The sequence below is a fragment of the Canis lupus genome, chromosome 18 (genome assembly GCF_003254725.2).
Source record: "Canis lupus dingo isolate Sandy chromosome 18, ASM325472v2, whole genome shotgun sequence".
Lineage (NCBI taxonomy): Eukaryota > Metazoa > Chordata > Mammalia > Carnivora > Canidae > Canis > Canis lupus.
In genome coordinates this window covers 21,357,360-21,378,343 of record NC_064260.1, presented here as the reverse complement: position 1 = coordinate 21,378,343, position 20,984 = coordinate 21,357,360, and the positions used below count along the sequence as shown (strand labels likewise).

The 20,984-nt window shown below is 35.8% G+C and overlaps 1 protein-coding gene across 7 annotated transcripts in view; it reads left to right on the top strand.

Moving 5' to 3' along the window:
* The window catches only part of CACNA2D1 (calcium voltage-gated channel auxiliary subunit alpha2delta 1), a 476,780-nt gene extending 465,331 nt beyond the window's left edge, over positions 1-11,449 (top strand). For all 7 annotated transcript variants that reach the window (XM_025449554.3, XM_025449559.3, XM_025449557.3 and 4 more), the window contains one exon: positions 7,311-11,449. In XM_025449554.3, the coding sequence (XP_025305339.1) occupies positions 7,311-7,427 (117 nt within the window). In that variant the 3' untranslated portion in view covers positions 7,428-11,449. The remainder of the gene's footprint in view (positions 1-7,310) is intronic.
* Positions 11,450-20,984: the final 9,535 nt, after the last annotated feature.

Genomic DNA, 20,984 nt, shown 5'->3' with positions numbered 1-20,984 from the left:
TATAATAGTAGTAGAATACACTTAGCTACAACTATTAGGAAGCAGAAGGCAGTTCTAAGAGGGAAGTTTATTGTGACAAATACCTATATCAAGAATAGAGAAAGGTGGGACGCCTGGGTGGCTCAGTGGTTGAGCATCTGCCTTTGGCCCAGGGTGTGATCCTGGAGTCATGGGATCGAGTCCCATTTCGGGCTCCCTGCATAGAGCCTGCTTCTCCCTCTGCCTGTGTCTCTGCCTCTCTCTCTCTCCCTCTGTCTCTCATGAATAAATAAATAAAATCTCTTAAAAAACAAAAAAAAAAAGAATAGAGAAAGGTCTCAAATAAATTTACATATTGAGGATTAAGAACAACCTAAGCCCAATGTTAGAAGGCAGGAAAGAACAAAGATCATAACAGAAAAAAAAGAAAAAAGAAATAGACCCTAAAAAGACGATAGAAAAGGTCAATGCAACTAAGAGCTGGTTTTTTGAGAAGATACAACAGACAAAACTTCAGCTAGACTTACTTAAAAAAAAAAAAAAAAGGATTAAAATAAAACCAGCAATGAAAGAAGAGACATCAAAATTGATACCACAGAAATATAAAGTATCCTAAGAGACTACCATAAACAATTACATAGCAAAAACTAGAAAATCAGATGAAATTAATAAATTCCTAAAACATTTAGCCTATCCAGAATGATTCATAAAGAAATAGAAAATCTGAATATATCAGTTACTAGTAAACCGACTGAATCAGCTCTCAAAAACCTCCCAACAATCAAAAACCCAGGAGCATACAGCTTCCCTGGTGAATTTTGCCAGACATCCAAAGAAGAATGAATACCAAGCTCTCTCAAAGTCTTTCAAGAAATAACAGGAGGGAACACTTTCAGACCCATTTTGCAAAGCCAGCCTTACCATTATCCCAAAGCCAGACAAGGACACTCCAAGAGTAGAAAATTACAGGCCAGTATCTTTGAGGAACCTAGATGCAAAAATCCTCAACAACATGCTAGCAACTTGAATTCAACAATGCAAAACTATATGCCATCATCAAGTGGGATTTATTCCAAGGATGCAAGGACAGTTCAGCATTGATAAATCGACCAGTGTGATACACCATATTAACAGGGTAAAAGGAAAATCATACCATCTCAATAAATGCAGAGAATGCACTTGCAAAAATGTAACATCATTTTGATAAAACCCTTAATAAAGTTGGTATATAAGGTAAATACCTCAACATAATCAAGGCCCACAGCTGACATGAACAAGACAAGGATGCCCGTTCTTTCCACTTTTCTTCAACATAGTGCTAGAAGTTCTAGGCAGAGCAAGTAGCAAAGAAAAAGAAATAAGCATCCAAATTGCAAAGTAAGAATTAAAACTATCTAATTTGCAGGCAATATATTATATTTAGAAAATGCTAATGACTCCACCTATTGTAATAAAAATAGTAAAATTGCAAGATAAAGAAGTACAAAAATTAGTTGAATTTTATACACTAATAAAATATCAGAGAAGTTGCAAAAATAATTTCATTTACAGTTGTATCCAAAAGAATAAAATACCTAGGAATAAATTTAACCAAGGAGGTAAAAGACCTTACACTAAAAAATTATGACAGAAAATTGAAGACAAAAATAAATGGGATGAGTGCTCATAAATTCGAATTATTGTTAAAATGTTCATACCATCCAAAGCAATCTACAGTTTCACTGCAATTCCTATCAAAATTCCCTGAAATAGAACTAATAATTCTAATATACTTATGAAACTACAAAATCCTAATACCCAAAGCAATCTTAGAAACAAGAACAAAAGCTGGATCCATCACACTTTCTTGATTCTAAACTATATTATAAAAAATACAGTAATCAAACAGTGTGGTACTGGCACATACACACGCACACACAAAGACACACACAGATCACACAGATCAATATAACAAAATAGCCCAGAAGTACACCCATGTGTATATGTCCAATTAATTTATGACAAAGGAGCCAAGAATATACAATGAAGAGAGAGAATGGTCTCTTTGATACATAGTACCAGGAATGGCTACACCCAAGACAATCAAACTGGACCACTGTCTTACACAAAAACCAACCAAAAATGGATTAACTACTTGAACTTAAAGACCTGAAAGCATAAAACTCCCAGAAGAAAACCTCAGAAGTAAACTCGTTGATGTTTGTTTGGGCAACGATTTTTAATTTTACATCATAGGCAAAGGCAACAAAAACAAAAATAAAAATGGGACTACATCAAAATTAAAAGCTTCTGCACAGCGAAGGAGACCCACAAAATTAAAAGGCAGCCCATGAAATGGGTGGAATTAATTGCGAATCATGTTTTGATAAGGGGCCAATATCCCAAATATATAAAGAAATCATACAACTCAGTATCAAAAATCTGATTAAAGAATGGACACAAGATCTGAATAAAATTTTTCTGAAGACCTATAGGTGGCCAACAGGTATAGACATACATTATTTTACCACTCTGTGCTTTATTGCACCTTCACAGATATTGCAAGTTTTTACAAATTGAAGGTTTGTGTCAATTCCACATCAAGCAATTGTACTTGTGTTATTTTTTCAACAGCATTTGCTCACTTGTGTCTTTGTATCATGTTTTGTGATTTTCACAATATTTCAAACTTTGTCACTATAATTATTAAGGTGATCTGTGACCTTTGATATTACCATTATAATTGTTTGGGGGTACCACTAACTGCACTCATTTAGGACACAAGCTTAATAAATATGTCTGTTCTGAATGCTCTACAGACCAGCCATTTCCCCATCCCTTTTTCTCTCCTTGGGCCTTCCTATTCTCTGAGATGAAATGATATTCAAATTAGGTTAGTTAATAACCCTGCAGTCTAAGTGTTCAAGTTAAAAGAAGAGTCACCTTAAATCACAAAGTAGATATGATTGAGCTCACTGAGGATGGCATTTCAAAGGCCAACACAGGCTGAAATCAAGGCATCTTGGCACCAAACATTTGGACAAAATGTGAATGCAAAGGGAAAGTTCTTAAAGGAAATTTAAAGTGCTATCCCAGTGAATACCCAAATGATAAGAAAATCGAAACAGCATTATAACTGACATGGAGCAAGTTTTAGTGGTCTAGATAGGAGATTAAACCAGCCAGCATAGTGCCTAAGCCAAAGCCTAATCCACAACAAGTCCCCAATTCTCTTCATTCCTATGCAAGCTGAGAGAGGGGAGAAGCTGAGAGAGGTGAGAAAGCTGCAAAAGAAAAGTTTGAAGGTAGCAGAGGTTAGTTCATGAGATTAAAGCAAAGCCAGCTCTGTAATATAACAGTACAATGTGAAGCAGCAAATTATCCAGATTACTGAGGTAATCAATGAAAATGGCTAAGCACTAAGTGGCAGGGTTTTTTTTATTTAAATTTTTTAAATTTTAATTCCATTAATTAACGTATATTATTTCAGAGATGCAGTTAAGTGATTCATCAGTTGCATATAATACCCTGTGCTCATTACACCACATGCCCTCCTTAGTGTCCATCGCCCAGTTACCTCATCACCCCCCTCACTTCCCCTCCAGCAACCTCTTAACTATATAAGAAACGAACTGAGGGTAGTGACAAGTTTTCAGTGTAGATGAAACAGCCTTCTATTGGAAAAAGACCGCATCTGGTTCTTTCGTAGCTGGAGCCAAGGAGTCAATGCCCATCTTCAAAGGACAGACCGTCTCTCTTGTTAGGAGCTCATGAGCTGGTGGCTTTAAGTTGAAGTCAATGCTCATTGACCATTCTGAAAACCCCAGGGCCCCTAAATCAATCTACTCGGCCTGTGCTTTATCAGTGAAAAAACAAAGCTTGGATAACAGCATCTGTTCATGCATGACATGGTTACTGAACATTTGAAGCCCAGTGTTGAGACCTACAGGGGTGCGGGGGGAGTCCTTTCAAAATACACCTGCTTATAGAGAGCAAACTTAACCACCCAAGAGCTATGATAGAGATGTACGGTGAGATGCATGTTGTGTTCATGCCTGCTAACACATCAGCCATTTTGCAGTCCGTGAATCAAGGAGCAATTTCAACCTTTCCAGGTCTTGTTAGTTAAGAAATACATTTTGTGAGGCTATAGCTGTCATGGATAATGATTCCTCTGATGGATCTGGGCAAACTTTACTGAAAACCTTCTGGAAAGGATTTACCATTGTAGATGTCATGAAGAACTCTCACAATTCATGACAAATCAAAATATCAACATGAACGGGAATCTGGAATAAGTAGATCCCAACCCTCATCGATGACTTTGAGGGGCTCATGACTACAGTAGAGGAAGTAATTGCAGACGAGGTAGAAATAGCACAAGAACTAGAATTACAAGTGGCGCCTGAAGATGTGACTGAAATCGCTACAATCTCACGATAAAACTTGAGTGGATGAAACTCACTTATTATGGATGAGCAAAGAAAGTGGTTTCTGGTGACAGAACCTATTCCTGGTAAGGATGCTGTGGATATTGTTAAATGACAATAGGTGAGTTAAGATATTACATAAACTTAGTCAATCAAGCAGTGACAGGGTTTGAAAGGATTGACTTGAAATTTGAAAGAAGTTCTACTGTGGGTACAATACTATAAACAGCATCACAGACGACAGAGAAATTGTTCTTGAAAGGCAGAGGCAATCAGTGTAGCAAACTTCATTGTTGTCTTATTTTGAGGACTGGCCACAGCTACCCAACCTTCAGCAACCACCACCCCGATCAGTCTGCAGCCATCAATAATTGAGGCAAGACCCTCCACCAGCAGAGAAAAAAAAAAAAAAGACTCACTGAAAGCCCAGATTTTAGACATAATGCTATTGTACACTTAAGAGACAACAGTATAAACATAACTTTTATATGCACTAGGAAACCAAAACATTCATTTGACTTGCTTTATTGAGATACTCACTTTATTGAATATCTGAAACTGAACTTGCAGTATATCCAAGACATGTCTGTCCATGAAAGAGGTTCAGTGTCACTTAGTAGAGACATGCAAATCAAAACTTAAAGGAGGTATCACCTCACACCTGCTAGAATGGATATTATAAAAAAGACAAGAAGATAACCATTGCTGGCAGGATGTGGAGAAAGGGAATCCTCTGTTAATGGTGGGAATATTAATTGGTACAACCACTATGAAAACCAGTATGGGGCTGCCTCAGAAATTAAAAATATAACTACCATATGAATTGGCAATTCTGGATATTCATTTGAAGACAATGAAAACACGAGAAAAGATAGATGTACAGCTATGTTCATTGCAGCATTTTTTTTCAGTAGCTAAGATATATAAACAACCTAAGTGTCCATCAACAGAGGAATGGATAAAGAAGTAGTGTCTGGATAGATAGAAGGACATCTGGTCATTTGTGTTAACAGGATTGGACCCTGAGGGCATTATGCTGCATGAAACAAAGCCAGATAAAGACAAATAGTGTGTGATATCACTTATATGTGGATTCTATTTAAAAAGAAACAAAGGAAAGAGAAAAAAAATGATAGAAACAAAGAGTAGAAAACTACTTGCCAGTGGCTAGGGAGGGATAAGGAGAGGTTGGTAAAATGATACAAGCTTTTGGCTATAAGATGAAAACAGTCTAAGGATCTAATAAAACATGATGCCTGTAGTTGATAACACTGTAGAACTGAAATCTACCAAGAAAAGTAAAACATAAATATTCTCACCAAACAAGAAAAGTGATAAATATATGGACGATTGACATGTTAATTAACTTGGAGGTGGTAACCTTTCACAATATCTGAGTGTATCAAATCACCTAAATCTAGATTTTAAATATAATTTTATTTGTCCATTAAAACTGAAAGTCAAAATTTTAAAAGCAAAGTGGAAAAAAACATTTTTATACTAAAAAGGATAAAAGTATGAGCTATTAACAAATGAATAGAATTCATAGCTGTACGACTGGATTAGATTACCTAGGAAGAAAATATAAACAGCGAAATAACTCCTGGAAAAGTCTATCATGTGGAGAGCATGAAGAGAAGCAATTTGAGCCAAAGAGAGTAAGATGAACCCAAAACAAGTTTGGGGGGAACCAGAAGATACGTTGGGCAAATATACAGGAGAAAATATTGAAAGACGAGAATGCTGTACATTGCCCAATGCTCTTGAAAAGTCCACTAGAATGAGGACCAAGAATGGAACATCACCTTATGCTTCTCTGTAGATTTAGGAGATAGCTTTTGAAAAATCACGAACAGAAAAAGGTGTTCTGCCTCAAAATGCAGCTCAAGAAGGAAATTTTATTAATTTACTGGGTGGCAGGCACTGTATTAAACCCTAGTGGGGAAAACAAGCCGATATTCTCTTCTCTGCAAGCTCAAGAGTCATTGGATGATCATTCTGAACATTTGCTCCTTTATTTACTTACATTGCCTATTATTTTGACTATTGGATGATGATGAACCTTGGCGTTAGTGAATTCTCTTTGTAAAAAGCCTCATATCTACTTATTTTTCTAAACCAATTTTATGAACTCAGTAACTAAAAGGAATTAAAGGATGTAGAAAATGATACGAAATACAGAACCCAGGGATGAAAGATCCAGGATAATTCTGCATTAGTAGCGAACTTCATGAGCTACCACCAGACAATGGGGATTCTGAATAAGTATAGCAATTCCTTATATTTCATGATTCTGTAATTTAAACATCTGGTGCTAGCTTAGCTCTTTATTTTGAATATATTTTTACAGTGTCTTTTCATGTATGCTTCAAATACATTATTCTTTAATTTTAGTAAAGGTCCAGATGCTACATTTATAGCCTGGTATGTTCACCTTTGAAATTGGATATAAAAGATTTGGAAAATAGAGAAAATCATTTCTCAAATTGACTTTACCAGTCACAAACTTTACCTTATTGAGAATAGTTGTTAAAATCATTAATTCTTGGGAATTCTAAGCCGATAGAAAATTTTTACTCCTTCTTTTTATAAATATACAGGAATATCTGGTACTATGAAAGTTTTTTATTTATTTAGCATCTGGCATATTACTCAAGAGCATTTATTATTAAGGTATTTTCTTTCTTAATCATCAGAATCTGCAACTCAAAATTTAAAGCATTCTTGAAATGGTACTAGGGAAATCACTTTATTCAAAATTGTTGAGCTATAAAATCTAGGGTAATATTTTTTTGGATTCAAATTAAAGCCCTTTTATCAGGTGAGTTCAGAAGTGGCTTGAACACGTGTGCTCTGAAAGGTGGCTTACTAGATACTTCTTCAGGATTTTTCTTTTTCCTTTTTTTTTTTTTCCCCCAACAGGAGGATTATACCGACTGTGGTGGCGTTTCTGGATTGAATCCCTCCCTGTGGTCCATCATTGGAGTCCAGTTTGTACTACTTTGGCTTTTATCTGGCAGCAGACACTGCCAGTTATGACCTTCTAAAACTCAGTCTGCATAATTAAACTCCAGACCCTGCCAAAACATGAGCCCTCGGTTGCATTAAAATAGGGTCAACTGTGGAATGAGCAGAACATTAGAGCTGGGCCCATACCATGGCATAAATCTAAGGCGCAGACTCCTATGGCACCCACTGGCTGCATGTCAGGGTCTCAGATCCTTAAACTTGTGTGAATGCTGCATCATCTATGTATAACATCAAAGCAAAATTCTATACATGCTCTATTGGAAAATTGGAGAGTTTGTTGTTTGCGTTGTTGGTGATTATATGTAAAAGGGCTCCCCACACTGTTTATGAATCATACAAATTGTCTTGACCTGGAATTTTGACTTGCTGCAATTCTTGTTCTTTTACTAAGAAAATCTCTAGATGGGGAAAAAGGAGTGATTTTTGCCTTCACGTATTCTTCTGTTAAAAATTATTTCCTGCTCTGAGTAGTTATAATTGAAAAACAAAATTGAAAAAGCGAGATTGATGGGATCTGTTGAAATAATAATAATAACAATGGCTAATTTTCTACCAAAAATAAAAATTTGCCATGAATAAAATGCCTTATGAAGAATGGCTTCCCCGCCAAAAGTATAACACAAATGATGACCAATTAAGTTTTGCCGGGGGTAATGGATTGGTGTTTGAAAATCATAACTAAGATAAACTATTAAACTAAAAGGTGCTTGAAGATGTAATTTGAACACGTGACCTATTTCCTCATAAATGTAAGCCCTTAATCAATGCTTTGATGTAATGTTTCTTTTGTTCACAGTAAAGTTATGTAGTGCTAGCCAGATATTTCAAAATGCTCTAAGAGAAGCTTGTTGGGGGGAGGGGCAACGTTTTCTCTTGTGATAAATGAACTTTGGTTACCAAGGGTATTTTGCATGATGCTGCTGCTATTTTAACTTTCGGTTTGTTTTCCTCTTACTGTAGAGTATAGTCCTTTGAAAAGTTAACCGAGTGACATTATTGTTATGTAAGACTCTGAACCTTGCGGTGTAATGCACTTAAGTCATCTTTAAAAATGTCGTTAAATTACTCTGAATATACTGTGCAATGTCAATGCCGAATGACTGGGGTAGGTAAATGGTGAAATGGGAATTCATGGATTTTATACAGACTCGTGCTTTTGCCTGAAAACCTATGTACAGATATTTTAAGTACATAAATCAGATTTGACACATTTATTTTTTGAAGAGTACATATATGTTCTCAATGAAGATTTACACTAGGTTTCCTCTTTGTTCGTTTGAATAGTAGCACGTACACTGCAGACGTTTCTGCTGCTGCTGCTTCTCGCCCTCCGTTTTAAAGGGTACGATCACTTGACCAAAATTTCCATGCAGTTTGATGAGGGTTTTATAATTAACCTGAACAAATAGGAAACCTTGAATCTGTATGTATGCACATGAATACTTGATTGTGAATAATCAAAGTTGTTTTTATACAGCCTCATTGGTGAAAATGATTAGTGTAGTAAATCGGATATTTCATTATAGAGTAAATATGGTAGATTATTATTTATGCTTTTAAAAATAATTTTCAGGGGTAAACAGTGTTTGAAGAAAGGGTAAAAACAAAGAATGTGTAATTCTAGTTCACGTGAGTAATTCTGCCGAAGGCTGGAAGTATACAGATATTTTTTATGGTGAAATGCATCTGTTCTTATTTTGAACATGCCAAATATTGGTGTGTGTATATGCTGGAAATTTTCTTATACATCCTTTTTAAGTCCATATCTTACTGACATCATCCAGCATGCTCTAATATGCTCCGCGTGTCAAAGACAGAACCCGAGTCGTTAGCCTAGTTTAAAAGATACCTGTTTTGTTTTCAGCTTTGCATCCATTTGTAATTCCCTCCCACCACCAATATACCCTAGGAACCATTTGTGTATATTTCCTTATTTAACTATTTTTTATTTAAAAACAGGGGTGGGGTGGGAATGGAATCACGTTGCCAGCTATTGTTCTAAGAATTGACATCAGTTACCATTTCTACCGCATTGTTGTGATTTTGTAGTCTCATTTGTAACTGGTATTGACATTTTAGAAAACACCAAAGTGATTTAAAAAAAATAGAGAACTTCTCACTCTAGTAACACTATGTTGAGATCATGTTGTTTGTTGATTACATATTTAAAACGTATTGTTAACTTTTGCTAGACTATTTTAAATCAAGAAAGTGTTGGGAAGGGGATAACAATATAAAATCATGTTAGTTCGTGTGTATATATGACGCACATTCAAACAACTGAATTGCTTCCAGCATACAACAAACTACCTTAAAATTATCTTTAAAATCTATTAAGTATATTTTCATGGCTAATGTCACTGAAATAGTGTGTTTTCATCAACTACATTGTTGTTGCATTAATCACAGTTAAACTTGGCATCTCTTGGCAGGGTCCTATTGATTACATTTGCCATCAAAATATATTTACATGCACGAGTCTTGCTACGATCCTTTATTTTCTGTTATAAAATAAGCCTATATTTATGGGAACCACATAGCTAGTAATAAATTGGGTAAAAATGTGCTTTCTGACTCAAAATTGGTCTCATGCCTAATTCTAGTCTTCAAAACTTTTTGCATTTTTTCAAAGACAGTAACACTCATCCCATCAAATTGTTATATTTAATTTAGGATTTTTCTGTGAGCTCTAATTCTTGACAGGAACTTAAATTATAACCTGTTATAAATATTGATTTTCAAAAACAAAATGATACAAGGGATGGAGAAGAAAGCTTTTAAACTCTTTGGCTTCTTTCATTCTCTACTCATCCAGTTTTATGTAGTTTGTCATTAAAACGAAATCAAAACAAGTCTCATATTGGTGTTGAGTAACAGGAATGACTTTTGCATTAATGGTTTCTTTATATTTTCTTCATTTGAACAACCAGCATTACTGCCAAACACCAATCGTGGTCCATATTTGTAACAGGTTTTTAACATGACATAGTTAGTTAGCAAGTTTGATTGAAGAGATTTTTAGGTCCTGGGCCTCTAAGACTTTAGTATGATCTTTTTTCATGTTTCTAATGCTTGAGGAGTTATTGCTTTACTTGGAAAAACAACGACAACAAAACAGTGTTGCTGCCATTTGTAAGTTTTCCTAGAATATTCCTTTTATTAACTTTAAAACTGGCCTTACTGGGTTCAAATAGGCAGTATCCCTTTTAAGTGACCTTTGCAACCCAAGTGTTACTTGCTTATTTGATGCTCTCTTCTATTTTACTTCTCATTCAAATCTTTCTCTCCACCAAAGCTTAAATTCTATGTCTTAATTTAAAACTCTGAACTATTCCATTAATGGTTAGTTGACATTAAAATATCTAGAGGTGTAGACAGTTTGACCTTGTGAAACACAATGAATGCTGTGACTTTTTCAAGTGTAGAATAGAATGATGATTTCACTTGCCCCCAACTTGAAATACTTTCTTACTATTTAGAACTTGTATTGTTTTCCCATTAGCAGAATGTTAATATTGCTAATATTTCGTGTACATTTCTGTACAGAACACATCAATACAACAGAAGTATCAAGTGTTGAATAAATTCCAGAATTTCAAAGACTCAGAAAACCCTTACCAAGAGTTTCCTCTACCTAATTTCTAGTTCACATAGTTAACTCAAAGAAATTCCACTGAGACTAATGGGATACTGTCTTGTGTAGATGCCAGTTGAGTTTACAGTGTGACCTAACAAAGCTGTCTTTTTTGTTGTGCTGTATGATTGTTGGATCATGCTTTTTAGGGATACTTTTATTGAAATGCTCAGTGTGCATCCATGCAAAAGGCCAATTGGCTTTGTGAACAAAAGATCTTTTCTCCCCTTTATTATGTTCTCTTGACACTTTTGTGGAAATTAACTAGCCTGATAAAAAACATTTTGTAAAAATTTGTATAATACTGTTATAAAAATATTTATAATCCCAGAAAATGTTGTGTTAAATCTTGTGCAAAAACAGTATATTCAGAATAAAAGTTTATCATTTAAAGTCACCAGTTTGGATTATTTAATTGCACAAAATCCCGTTGAAAGAGACAGAAGTTATTGCAAATATATTTTAATCAAGCCTTCTTGAGGAGAGAATTCAAAATAATGAAGTAAAACTTGGGATTAGGCAAGTGCTTTTGCTATTACAACCTCAGCTCACAAACAAACAGATGTGCTTCTGACTCCTTTTCTAGCTCTGACCCTCCGCATATGGCTCTTGCCATCAAGGCATTTAGGAAGTTATTAATTCAGACTTTGGACTTCTGTTGAAAAAAAAAAAAATCCTCGGCAGAAATAAAAATAATGTTTCCATGTTCCTAAAACCTTAGGAAAGTAGTTTGAAAGAGATCATTAGAATATCTAAAACGTGTGTATCTTTTACACATCTGATTTTTTAAATGCTTCTCCTAGCTACGTTAGAGCAATCAGCAGCTGAAGAAGTGAGGTCTAGTGTGAAGAATTAAACAAACAAAAACCTATTAGGTTTCTTTTACATTTACTCTAGCTTGTAACCTGCCGTCATATGCTCAACTAATAAATAAATTAATGAGCCTGATACCGTGTGAAATCTAGTGTAACGGAGACCTGCTTTTCCTTCTGGGAGCCCTCATATGAGAACAAAAATTACCACACGTGGGAGGAATGCAGTACGTGAATACCAACGATGGTGATTACTGGAAAAGCTGACCTCCAGTTTCTGATCAAGGCATTTTAACAGGAAAAAGCCTACATAAAAGTGTAAGGTGGATAACATTTGTGTTTTGAACATCTGGCTTCGTTTTTTTACCAATTTATCTTCTCAATCAATCCTCTTACTCCCCAGACACCCTCATTTCCTCTATCAATCATCTTGAACCCATCTCCACCTCTTCCCTTGGGACCTTGCTGCATCCATTCTCCTTCCTCAAGCATATTCAGTCTCCCCTTCCCACAGGCTTACATCTTTCTGCCTGTGAACACATTCGGAACACCTATTTAAAACTGAAAAATTAAGCATTTACTGTTGTTGCCTCTTATCCCTGTTACTCCCCAGAGTTGTAAACCTAGGATTAAAATATTCCTTTGCATATCAACACACACATACTGGCAGTCTCTTCTGAATCTCAGCTCGGCAGGGACTCAATACACAACCAGGCCTTGGAATTTTAGATCTGAAAAGGCTCATTATTTCTGACCTTTAGCATGGGGCTACTACCACTGGAAAATTTTAGGTACCAGTATGAGGTCCGAAGAAATTCAAGTATTAGGCATCTTTTTTAAAATTTATCATTTAACATATAGTGTGCTAGAAGTTTCAGAGGTAGAGTTCAGTGATTCATCATATAACAGTGCTCATTACCTCAAGTGCCCTCCTAAAAGCCCATCACCCAGTTACCCCATCTCCCTACCCACCTCTTCAAAGGTATTGGGCATTTCTTAATGCTCAAAGGCTTTCTATATTAAAGTGGAGCTATTCACAGAGACCCTACCTCATTTTCTATAAATTGGTATACAATCAACAATGCTATTTATTTAATATCGTTTTTTAGAGTAGGTTCTACTTTTTTAAAATGAATATATATATAAGGAGATTTAATATTACTGCCATAATTGGGCAACTAATATAATTTGCCACAATTAGTAGGAAAGGCCACAGTTTCATCTCTATTATCATGAAAAGAAATACATAAAATCCCTCAGCATATACCGCTGTCAAACATGCTAGAGTCAACACTTCTTCACCGTTATTGTAATGATAGGTTAGGCCGTTTATATTTCTGTCACTAACGTTTTAAGGTGTAAACCTAGACTCCAACATCTCAATGTAAATTGTAGTTATTAACACATTTAAAAACATATTTCCAAATGCATGCTCTTAAATTTCAAAGTTTGAGATTTTTAGGTTCGTGGGTTGTTTTCCAAACTGCTTTATCCCATAATAGTTTTTTAGTGTCTCGGGATCATAATGTAATTTTAAATGTTTAACATTTTCACTGATAGAAGGACAATTTCTCTTTCTTCTGTCTCATTGTTAGTGTATAGAAATGCAACTGATTTCCGTGCATGATTGTGTAACCTGCCACATGTCGGGTTGCTGAGGCTAGGACTTCTAGTAGTATGTTGAACAACAGTGGTGAGAGGGGGCATCTCTGTCCTGTTCCTGACCTTAGGGGAAAAAGCTCTCAGTTTTTCCTCATTGAGGATGATATTTGCTGTGGGCTTTGTGTAGATGGCTTTTATAATATTGAAGTGTGTTTCCTCTATCCATACACCGTGGAGAGTTTAATCAAGAAAGGATGCTGCATTTTGTCACACACTTTCTCTGCGTCAATTGAGAGGATCATACGGTTCCTGTCCTTTCTTTTAAGGTGACATAACATGCTGATTGATTTGCAAATGTTGAACCACTACAATTTGATGCTTAGATTTGGATTCTGACTTTACCACTTATTAGCTTTGGAACCAGGTGCAAATTACACAATGTTTCCAAAACTCAGTCTCCTCCTCCATAAACTAGAATAAGTAACTACATCATAGGGTTGCCATGAGGACTAAATGATATAAAAACACCCATAAAGCACTGAGCAAGCACATGCCATCCAATAGCATTACAGGTGTTCTCACAATCCTCTTCTGGTCATCATAATCATCATTTTAGGCTGGAGCTTTTAAGACCCTAATTATCTTCAGGGTTAGCCATTTAAAGCTTACCTCAATTTGATTCAACTGCAGTGTTAGAAATGGAACCTTACACAGATTAAAATAGCAAAACGCAAACAGTCCCTTCCATTATAGAAGTACCGGCTGGAAATACTGAAAATCTAGTAAGCATTTACAATAGTATGAAAAAGTGCTATGATCTAAGAAATAAATGGCACTATGGGAGCTGACGGTAAGATAACCTGGCCAGAAGGAGCTGGACAGAGAAGTGCCAAGATTTCAAGCTGAGGCAAGGAGGTAGCAGTTCTGTAGCAAATAAGAGGTACATTCAAGGCACTGAAAGTAGCTGAATATGAGCCGAGGATGGCTTAAGAGGTGGGTGGATGAGGAGTCTGCAGAGGCAAAGGGCACGAAATTGGAGTCCTCTCTAGAATACACGGCGGCAGGAGGTGGGTGGTGGGTCAGGCGATTGGAAGCTGTGGAAAAATTTTAAGCAGAGAACAGTATGATCAGATTTGCATGGATGGATGCACTGTGGATGAAATGGGAGTTCCTGGTAGAAGAACGTCTATAGTAGGGAGGCCAGTTGAGCCTCTCATCAAGATGACCAACATGTTGACTGGCACAGGAAGCTTGACGGGTAAAAAGTGGACTGATTTTATTTAGAAAGGAAAAAGGAGAGAACTCATGATTCACTTGTTGCACTGCAAGGACAAAATTCAGAATTACTTCCAGGGTTTTGAAATTTAATTGTGGGGAAGTTATACAGTCTCCCAAGGTAGGGAACATTGAAGGGTACTAGGGCAGGGATGAGACAGGCAAGACAAGTCCAAGGGAAATAATGAAGGAGAACTTCAGAAATACCGTAAGTGAGCTTCTGTACATGCTGAGGATACGAAGAGAAGAGAGGGTCTCTGCCGCCCACCAGCATATAGGCCAGGATGAGGATTCTCAACACTAAATCATTTAAAAACTCTTAGTGGAATTTCCCTTGATTTCTTTTGGTTTGCTGTAAACACTGATACCCAGAACCTACTCTATTTCAGAATCTCAGGTGTTTTCACTGTGTAGCCAGAATTACATCGCTGGGCATTTTAGACTACAGGTACACCACTGGGCATGTTAGACTACAGGTACAATTCTGATGTAGGTAATTTCTGAATTATACTTTAGGAAACCCTATTCAGATGCAAGTTATTTGTTCCATTTTAAATAAACCCCCTTTTTGAACATGTATTTTGAAACACACTCTATAATCAATTCCAATATTTTTGAAGACTGTATTTTTTAAAGATTTTATTTATCTATTTGAGAGAGAGAGAGTCAGCACAAATGCCCCCAAGAGCAGGAGGGGCAGAGGGGCAGAGCAGGGAGCCTGATGCGGGGCTCCATCCCAGGACCCTGGGATCATGACCTGAGCCAAAGGCAGATGCTTAACCAACTCAGCCACCCAAGTGCCCTGAAGACAGTACTTCTTAATGTTAGATTTTTCTCTTTGGATCCAGATTATGTAGCTGTGCCTAGGATAATCAGGACCCACTATTAGAACGATTCCTACTATAGGAGATTCTATTCCCTTTTAAGTCTTATTAATGATATCAAATGTTTTATAGAGTTGAAGAACAGATTTTCCATAAATTGTATTATAGAACTTTGCCAAATCACACTCATCCTTATGGCAAATGATACTGCTAGTTAGGAAAATAAAACAAAAGGAAATTGTATTACTTGACAATCCAGTTTCTGCACATATTTTATTTAATAACTGGTATTCCTTAACAAAAAGCTAATTAGGTTTTTAAAAAACTCAGTTAATTGATGACTATTTCTTATTGGTTTCAGACTATCCATCCTAAAGCACAGAATCTCAAAAAAATCTGACTGACACAAGGGGCCATGTGATACATAGTAGAGACTCTAGGCTGCAGACTGCCTGAGTCCACATCCCAGTTCCCCAACTTGGGCGTGTATTATCATCTTTTTCTCTTCCTCGTCAGTCTAATTTACACTACTGACCCAACAAATATTTGTATATGAACATAATGTCATAGTTACTATCTCATAGTTGCTCATAATTCAGAATTTCAGTAATTCTGAGAAATTCAGTAATTCTGATGCTGATGATTTCAGCTTTCTCTAAAGTGCTCTCACTTGGCATCAACTGAGAGTTGCTGAGTGGAAGGAGGTGGGTGAAGGATGGGCTAAATGGGTGATGGGCATTGAGGAGGGCCTAGGATGAGCCCTGGGTGTTATATATAAGTGATGAATCACTAAATTCTCCTGCAACTAATATTACACTAAATATTAAATATTAACTAACTAGAATATAAATAAAACTTGAAACATCAAAAAATAAAGTCAAATTTAAAAAGAAATACTTGGTATCAAGAAGATTCCTAAGTTGTGAGGAATATTGCCAGAACTTCAAATTATTCTTCTGGGCATGAGGGATACAATGACAACGAAGAGAAATACAAACACAACACAAGCTGTAGGAGAAATAATTCATTTTTTAAAAATCATGTAAATAAACATACTGCTAAGTCTAAAAAACACTTTGCGATAAAAGTTCTTGGTAATAAAGTGATGGCTAAGGGGAGAACAGGGCCTGATAGAAACTGCAGTAGGTTTAAATGGAAGATCCAAACTGTCCTTAGTGTCTTCATCCAAATATTAGAAACAATTAGACAAACCAATATCCCTGATACAGATGCAAAAACTCCTAAAATAATATTAGCAAACTGAATGTAAGACATTAAGGAGACTATACACCATGACCAAGTGAGATTTATCCTTGGGATGCAAGGATACTTCAACGTACACAAGTCAATAAAAGTAACACATTACATTAATAGATTGAAAGACAAAACCCATAACCATCTCAATAGATGCTGAAAAGCATTTGACAAAATGTAATATATTCCATGATAAAACCTCTGATGTATTGGGTACAGAAGGAATATACCTCAACGTTATAAAGGACATACATTACAAACACCCAGCTAACATTACAATGGATGGAGAAAAAAAATGAAAGTTTTTGTTGTAAGATCAGGAACAAAAATGCCAACTCACACCACAGTACTGGAAATCCCAGCTAGAGCAATTAGGCAAGATAAAGAAATAAAAGTTATCAGAATTGGAAAGGAAGAGGTAAAAGTACCTCCGTTTGCAGATGATATGATTTTATACATGGACAATCCCCAAGACTCCACAAAAACTCTTGCAAATAATCCATGATTTTAGTAAAGTTACAGGATATAAAATTAACATACAGAATTGGCTACATGTGTCTACACTGATCATTAAACATCTGAAAATGAAATAAACTCTTCCATTCATAAAAGCATCAAAAACAATACCTAGGAAAAGTTTTCACCAAGTGACAGAACTTTACAATAAAAACCAAGACTTTGCTGAAAGAAATCAAAATAGACACAGACAAAAGGAAACACATACTGTGTGTTTTGAAAAAAACACATGAAAACATGTTAAAAATGTTTAAATGTTTGTTAAAAATGTCCATAGTACCCAAAGCCATCTACAGATTCAACACAATCCCCATCAAAATAATATGGCATTCTTCACATAAATAGGAGAACACAATGCTAAACTTTGTATTAAACTATCAAAGACCCCACATAGTCAAAACAATCCTGAGGAAAGAGTATGGCTAGAGATACTACACTTCCTAATTTCAGACTCAATTATAAATCTAAAATAAAAAATAGTATGGGGGAGTGCCTGGGTAGTTCAGTCAGTTAAGCAGTCAGCTCTTGATTTTGTCTCAGGCCACAATCTCAGGGTCCTGGGATCAAGCCCCAGTAAGGCTCCATGCTTAGTGGGGACTTTGTTGAAGATTCTCTCTCCTTCTGCAACTCTGTGCCTCCACCCTCCTACCCCTGCTCATGCGTGCGTACTCTAAAATAAATAAATAAATCTTGAAAAGAAAATAGTACTGGCACAAAAATAGACACATAGGCCAACAGAACAGAGAACCCCAAACTAAACCTACACATGTACAGTCAATAATATTCAACTGGAGAGCCAAGAACACCTAATGGGGAAAAAAATGGTCTCTTCACAAAATGTTCTAGGAAAACTGGACAAATACATGCAGAACAACAAAATGAGGCACCTAACTTTCACCACCCACAAAAATTGCCTTGAAATTGATCAAAGACTTAAACGTAATACCTGGTATCACAAAACCTTCTGAAGAAAACGTAGGAAAGAATCTCCTCACCATTGATCTCAGCAATGATTTGTTGGATAGATCAATAAGAGTACAAACAAAAGCAAAAGAAAAGAACAAATGAAACTATATCAAATTTACAACCTTTGGCATGGCGGAAGAAACAATAAAATTAAATCAATCTACTGAATGGGAGAAAATGTATGGAAATCCTCTGTCAGATAAGGGCTTAATATCCAAAATCTATAAAGAATTTATACAACTCAGTATCAGGCAAACAAACAAACAATAGTTTTTAAAATCTGATTTTACAATAGGCAGAAAAACTAAATAGACACTTTTCTAAAGACAACATCCAAATGGACAACAGGTACATGAAAAGATGCACAACATCACTTATCATTAAAGAGATGCATATCAAAACCACAATGAGATAACTCTCATCTTTTAGGACAGCTATCATAAAGAAGCAGGAGCTAAGTGTTAGCAAAGATGTGGAGAAGAGGGAACCCTCAGGCACTGTTAGTGGGAATGTAAATTGGTGCAGCCACTATGGAAAACAAGATGGAGGTTCCTCAAAATAATAAAAATAGATGTCCCATATGATTCAGCAATTCCATTTCTGGGTATATATCTGAAGGGAACAAAGACAGGATATTTAAGAGATATATGCACCTCCATGTTTCCTGCAACATTATTCATAATATCTAAGATATGGGAAAAAAAAACCCTAAGTGTCCATCAACAGGTAAATAAAGAGTAAAAACCTCTAACAAGGAAAAGTAACTCCTAAGATGAATGTACAATATAGATAATATTGTTTTATAATCATGAAAATTCCTAAGAGACTAGAACTTTTTTCTAACCACTGAAAAGATAATTATGTGATAGAGGTTTCAAATATTGATACAATAGCAATCATATTACAATATATAAATGTCCCAAATTAACATGTTGTACACCTTAAATTTACACAATGCTGTATGTCAAATGCATTTCAAATGAAAAAAAGAGAGAAAAAACTAGACATCTGGCGCATTGCAGCCGTAGATGTAATGGTGAAGCAGATGGTGACATTATTAGCTCTAGGAGAAACTGACTTCAGATAACAGCTTGGGCTGTGCAAGAAGGAACTCTGTTGCACTGATGGGCATATATTCAAGTTCCTCTCAAGAAAAAAATGCATCTTCTATGCTTTTTTTTATTGTAAATCTTCTCGAATTTTGTCTGTGCTTAATTACCACTTGATACACTACCATTTTCAGTTCCAGGTTCATTTCAGTTTCAATCTCCTGAAATATCATCTCCACCTCTCCTCTAAAACTGCTTTTGATGATATTCCAATTTCCATGTATTCTTTCTGTCATCTTCTGCCTTCTGAAAACCCAAGACTTGTCTGGGTTCCAGTGTTCCACTGTGTTTCTGCTCACTTTTTTCCTCTTTCTACTCTTTCTCAAGACCTTTCAACTCACCTGTCCCTGAAATATTGAAGTTTGTAGAGTTTCATACTGAGTTCTATATTTATCTCATTTTAAAACTTTTACTTATCTGATTTCATTAAAAATGGGTCTTTGTATATTCTATGTGGTCCAAATTTCCAATTGCCACTAGATACTCATTCCTAGATGTTTTAAATACATGCCAAGAAAATAACTTTTATTTCTCAATATATGCTCCTCATTTTTGATTCTGCATTTTTAAAGTTCTGGTCAGAAAGCCCTAGTGAACTAAACTAGAATAGTGTCATTAAATCATCCAATCCAGACAACTCTACCTACTTCTTAATTATCTTTTGATTTTCTACAATTCCTCATGCCCAGTGCAAATTTTTTGCTTCAGACTTGCATCAAATCTTCCCCACTTTAAATGGTCCCCAAATGGTTTCCCTATTTTGAGTATTTTTTCACCTTAACCAATATTCCATGCTATTTCACTTTTATTAAATTTGCCTCTTCTGACATCTTTTCTATTTATTAACATTAAGTGGCTCTCCATTGTTCATTAAATAAAATATAACTGCCTAAGGAGCACATATGATACCAATTACCAACTGACCTCTGCCAAAATCTAACCTTTTATTCTCCTTCCTTTCCCATCTCAACACCAAAAGCTGCAATTTTACCTCAAGCTTCACCAAAAAACCTATATAGTGCCTTCAAATGTAACACATTAATTTGTTTCAGTGCCCAAACCTAGGATTCCCACTTTTCCTAAACTTCCCACAACTTCTCCTAAACTTCCCTATTAGCTGTGTACACTTCAACACAAATTCAAACTGCCATCTCTGTGGAGCATTCTATGATGCTCTAAAGCACAATTATTTTTCCATCTACAAATTGCCATAATATGTGGAATATATTTCTTTTTTTAAAGATTTTATTTATTTATTAATGAGAAATAGGGAGGGAGGGAGACAGAGACAGAAGCAGGCTCCATGCAGGAAACCCAGTGTGGGATTTGATCTTGGGACTCCAGGATCACACCCTGACCCAAAGGCAGATGCTCAACCACTGAGCCACCCAGGCATCCCAATATATTTCTATTAACATCTATAAAAATGTGTTATAATTGCACCAAAAAGAATTAAAACCTAGAAATAAATGTAACCAAGTAGGTCAAACACCTTACTCCAAAAACTACAAGATATTGATGAAAGAAATAAAAGATGACACAAACAAATGGAAAGATATACCATGTACATGGAT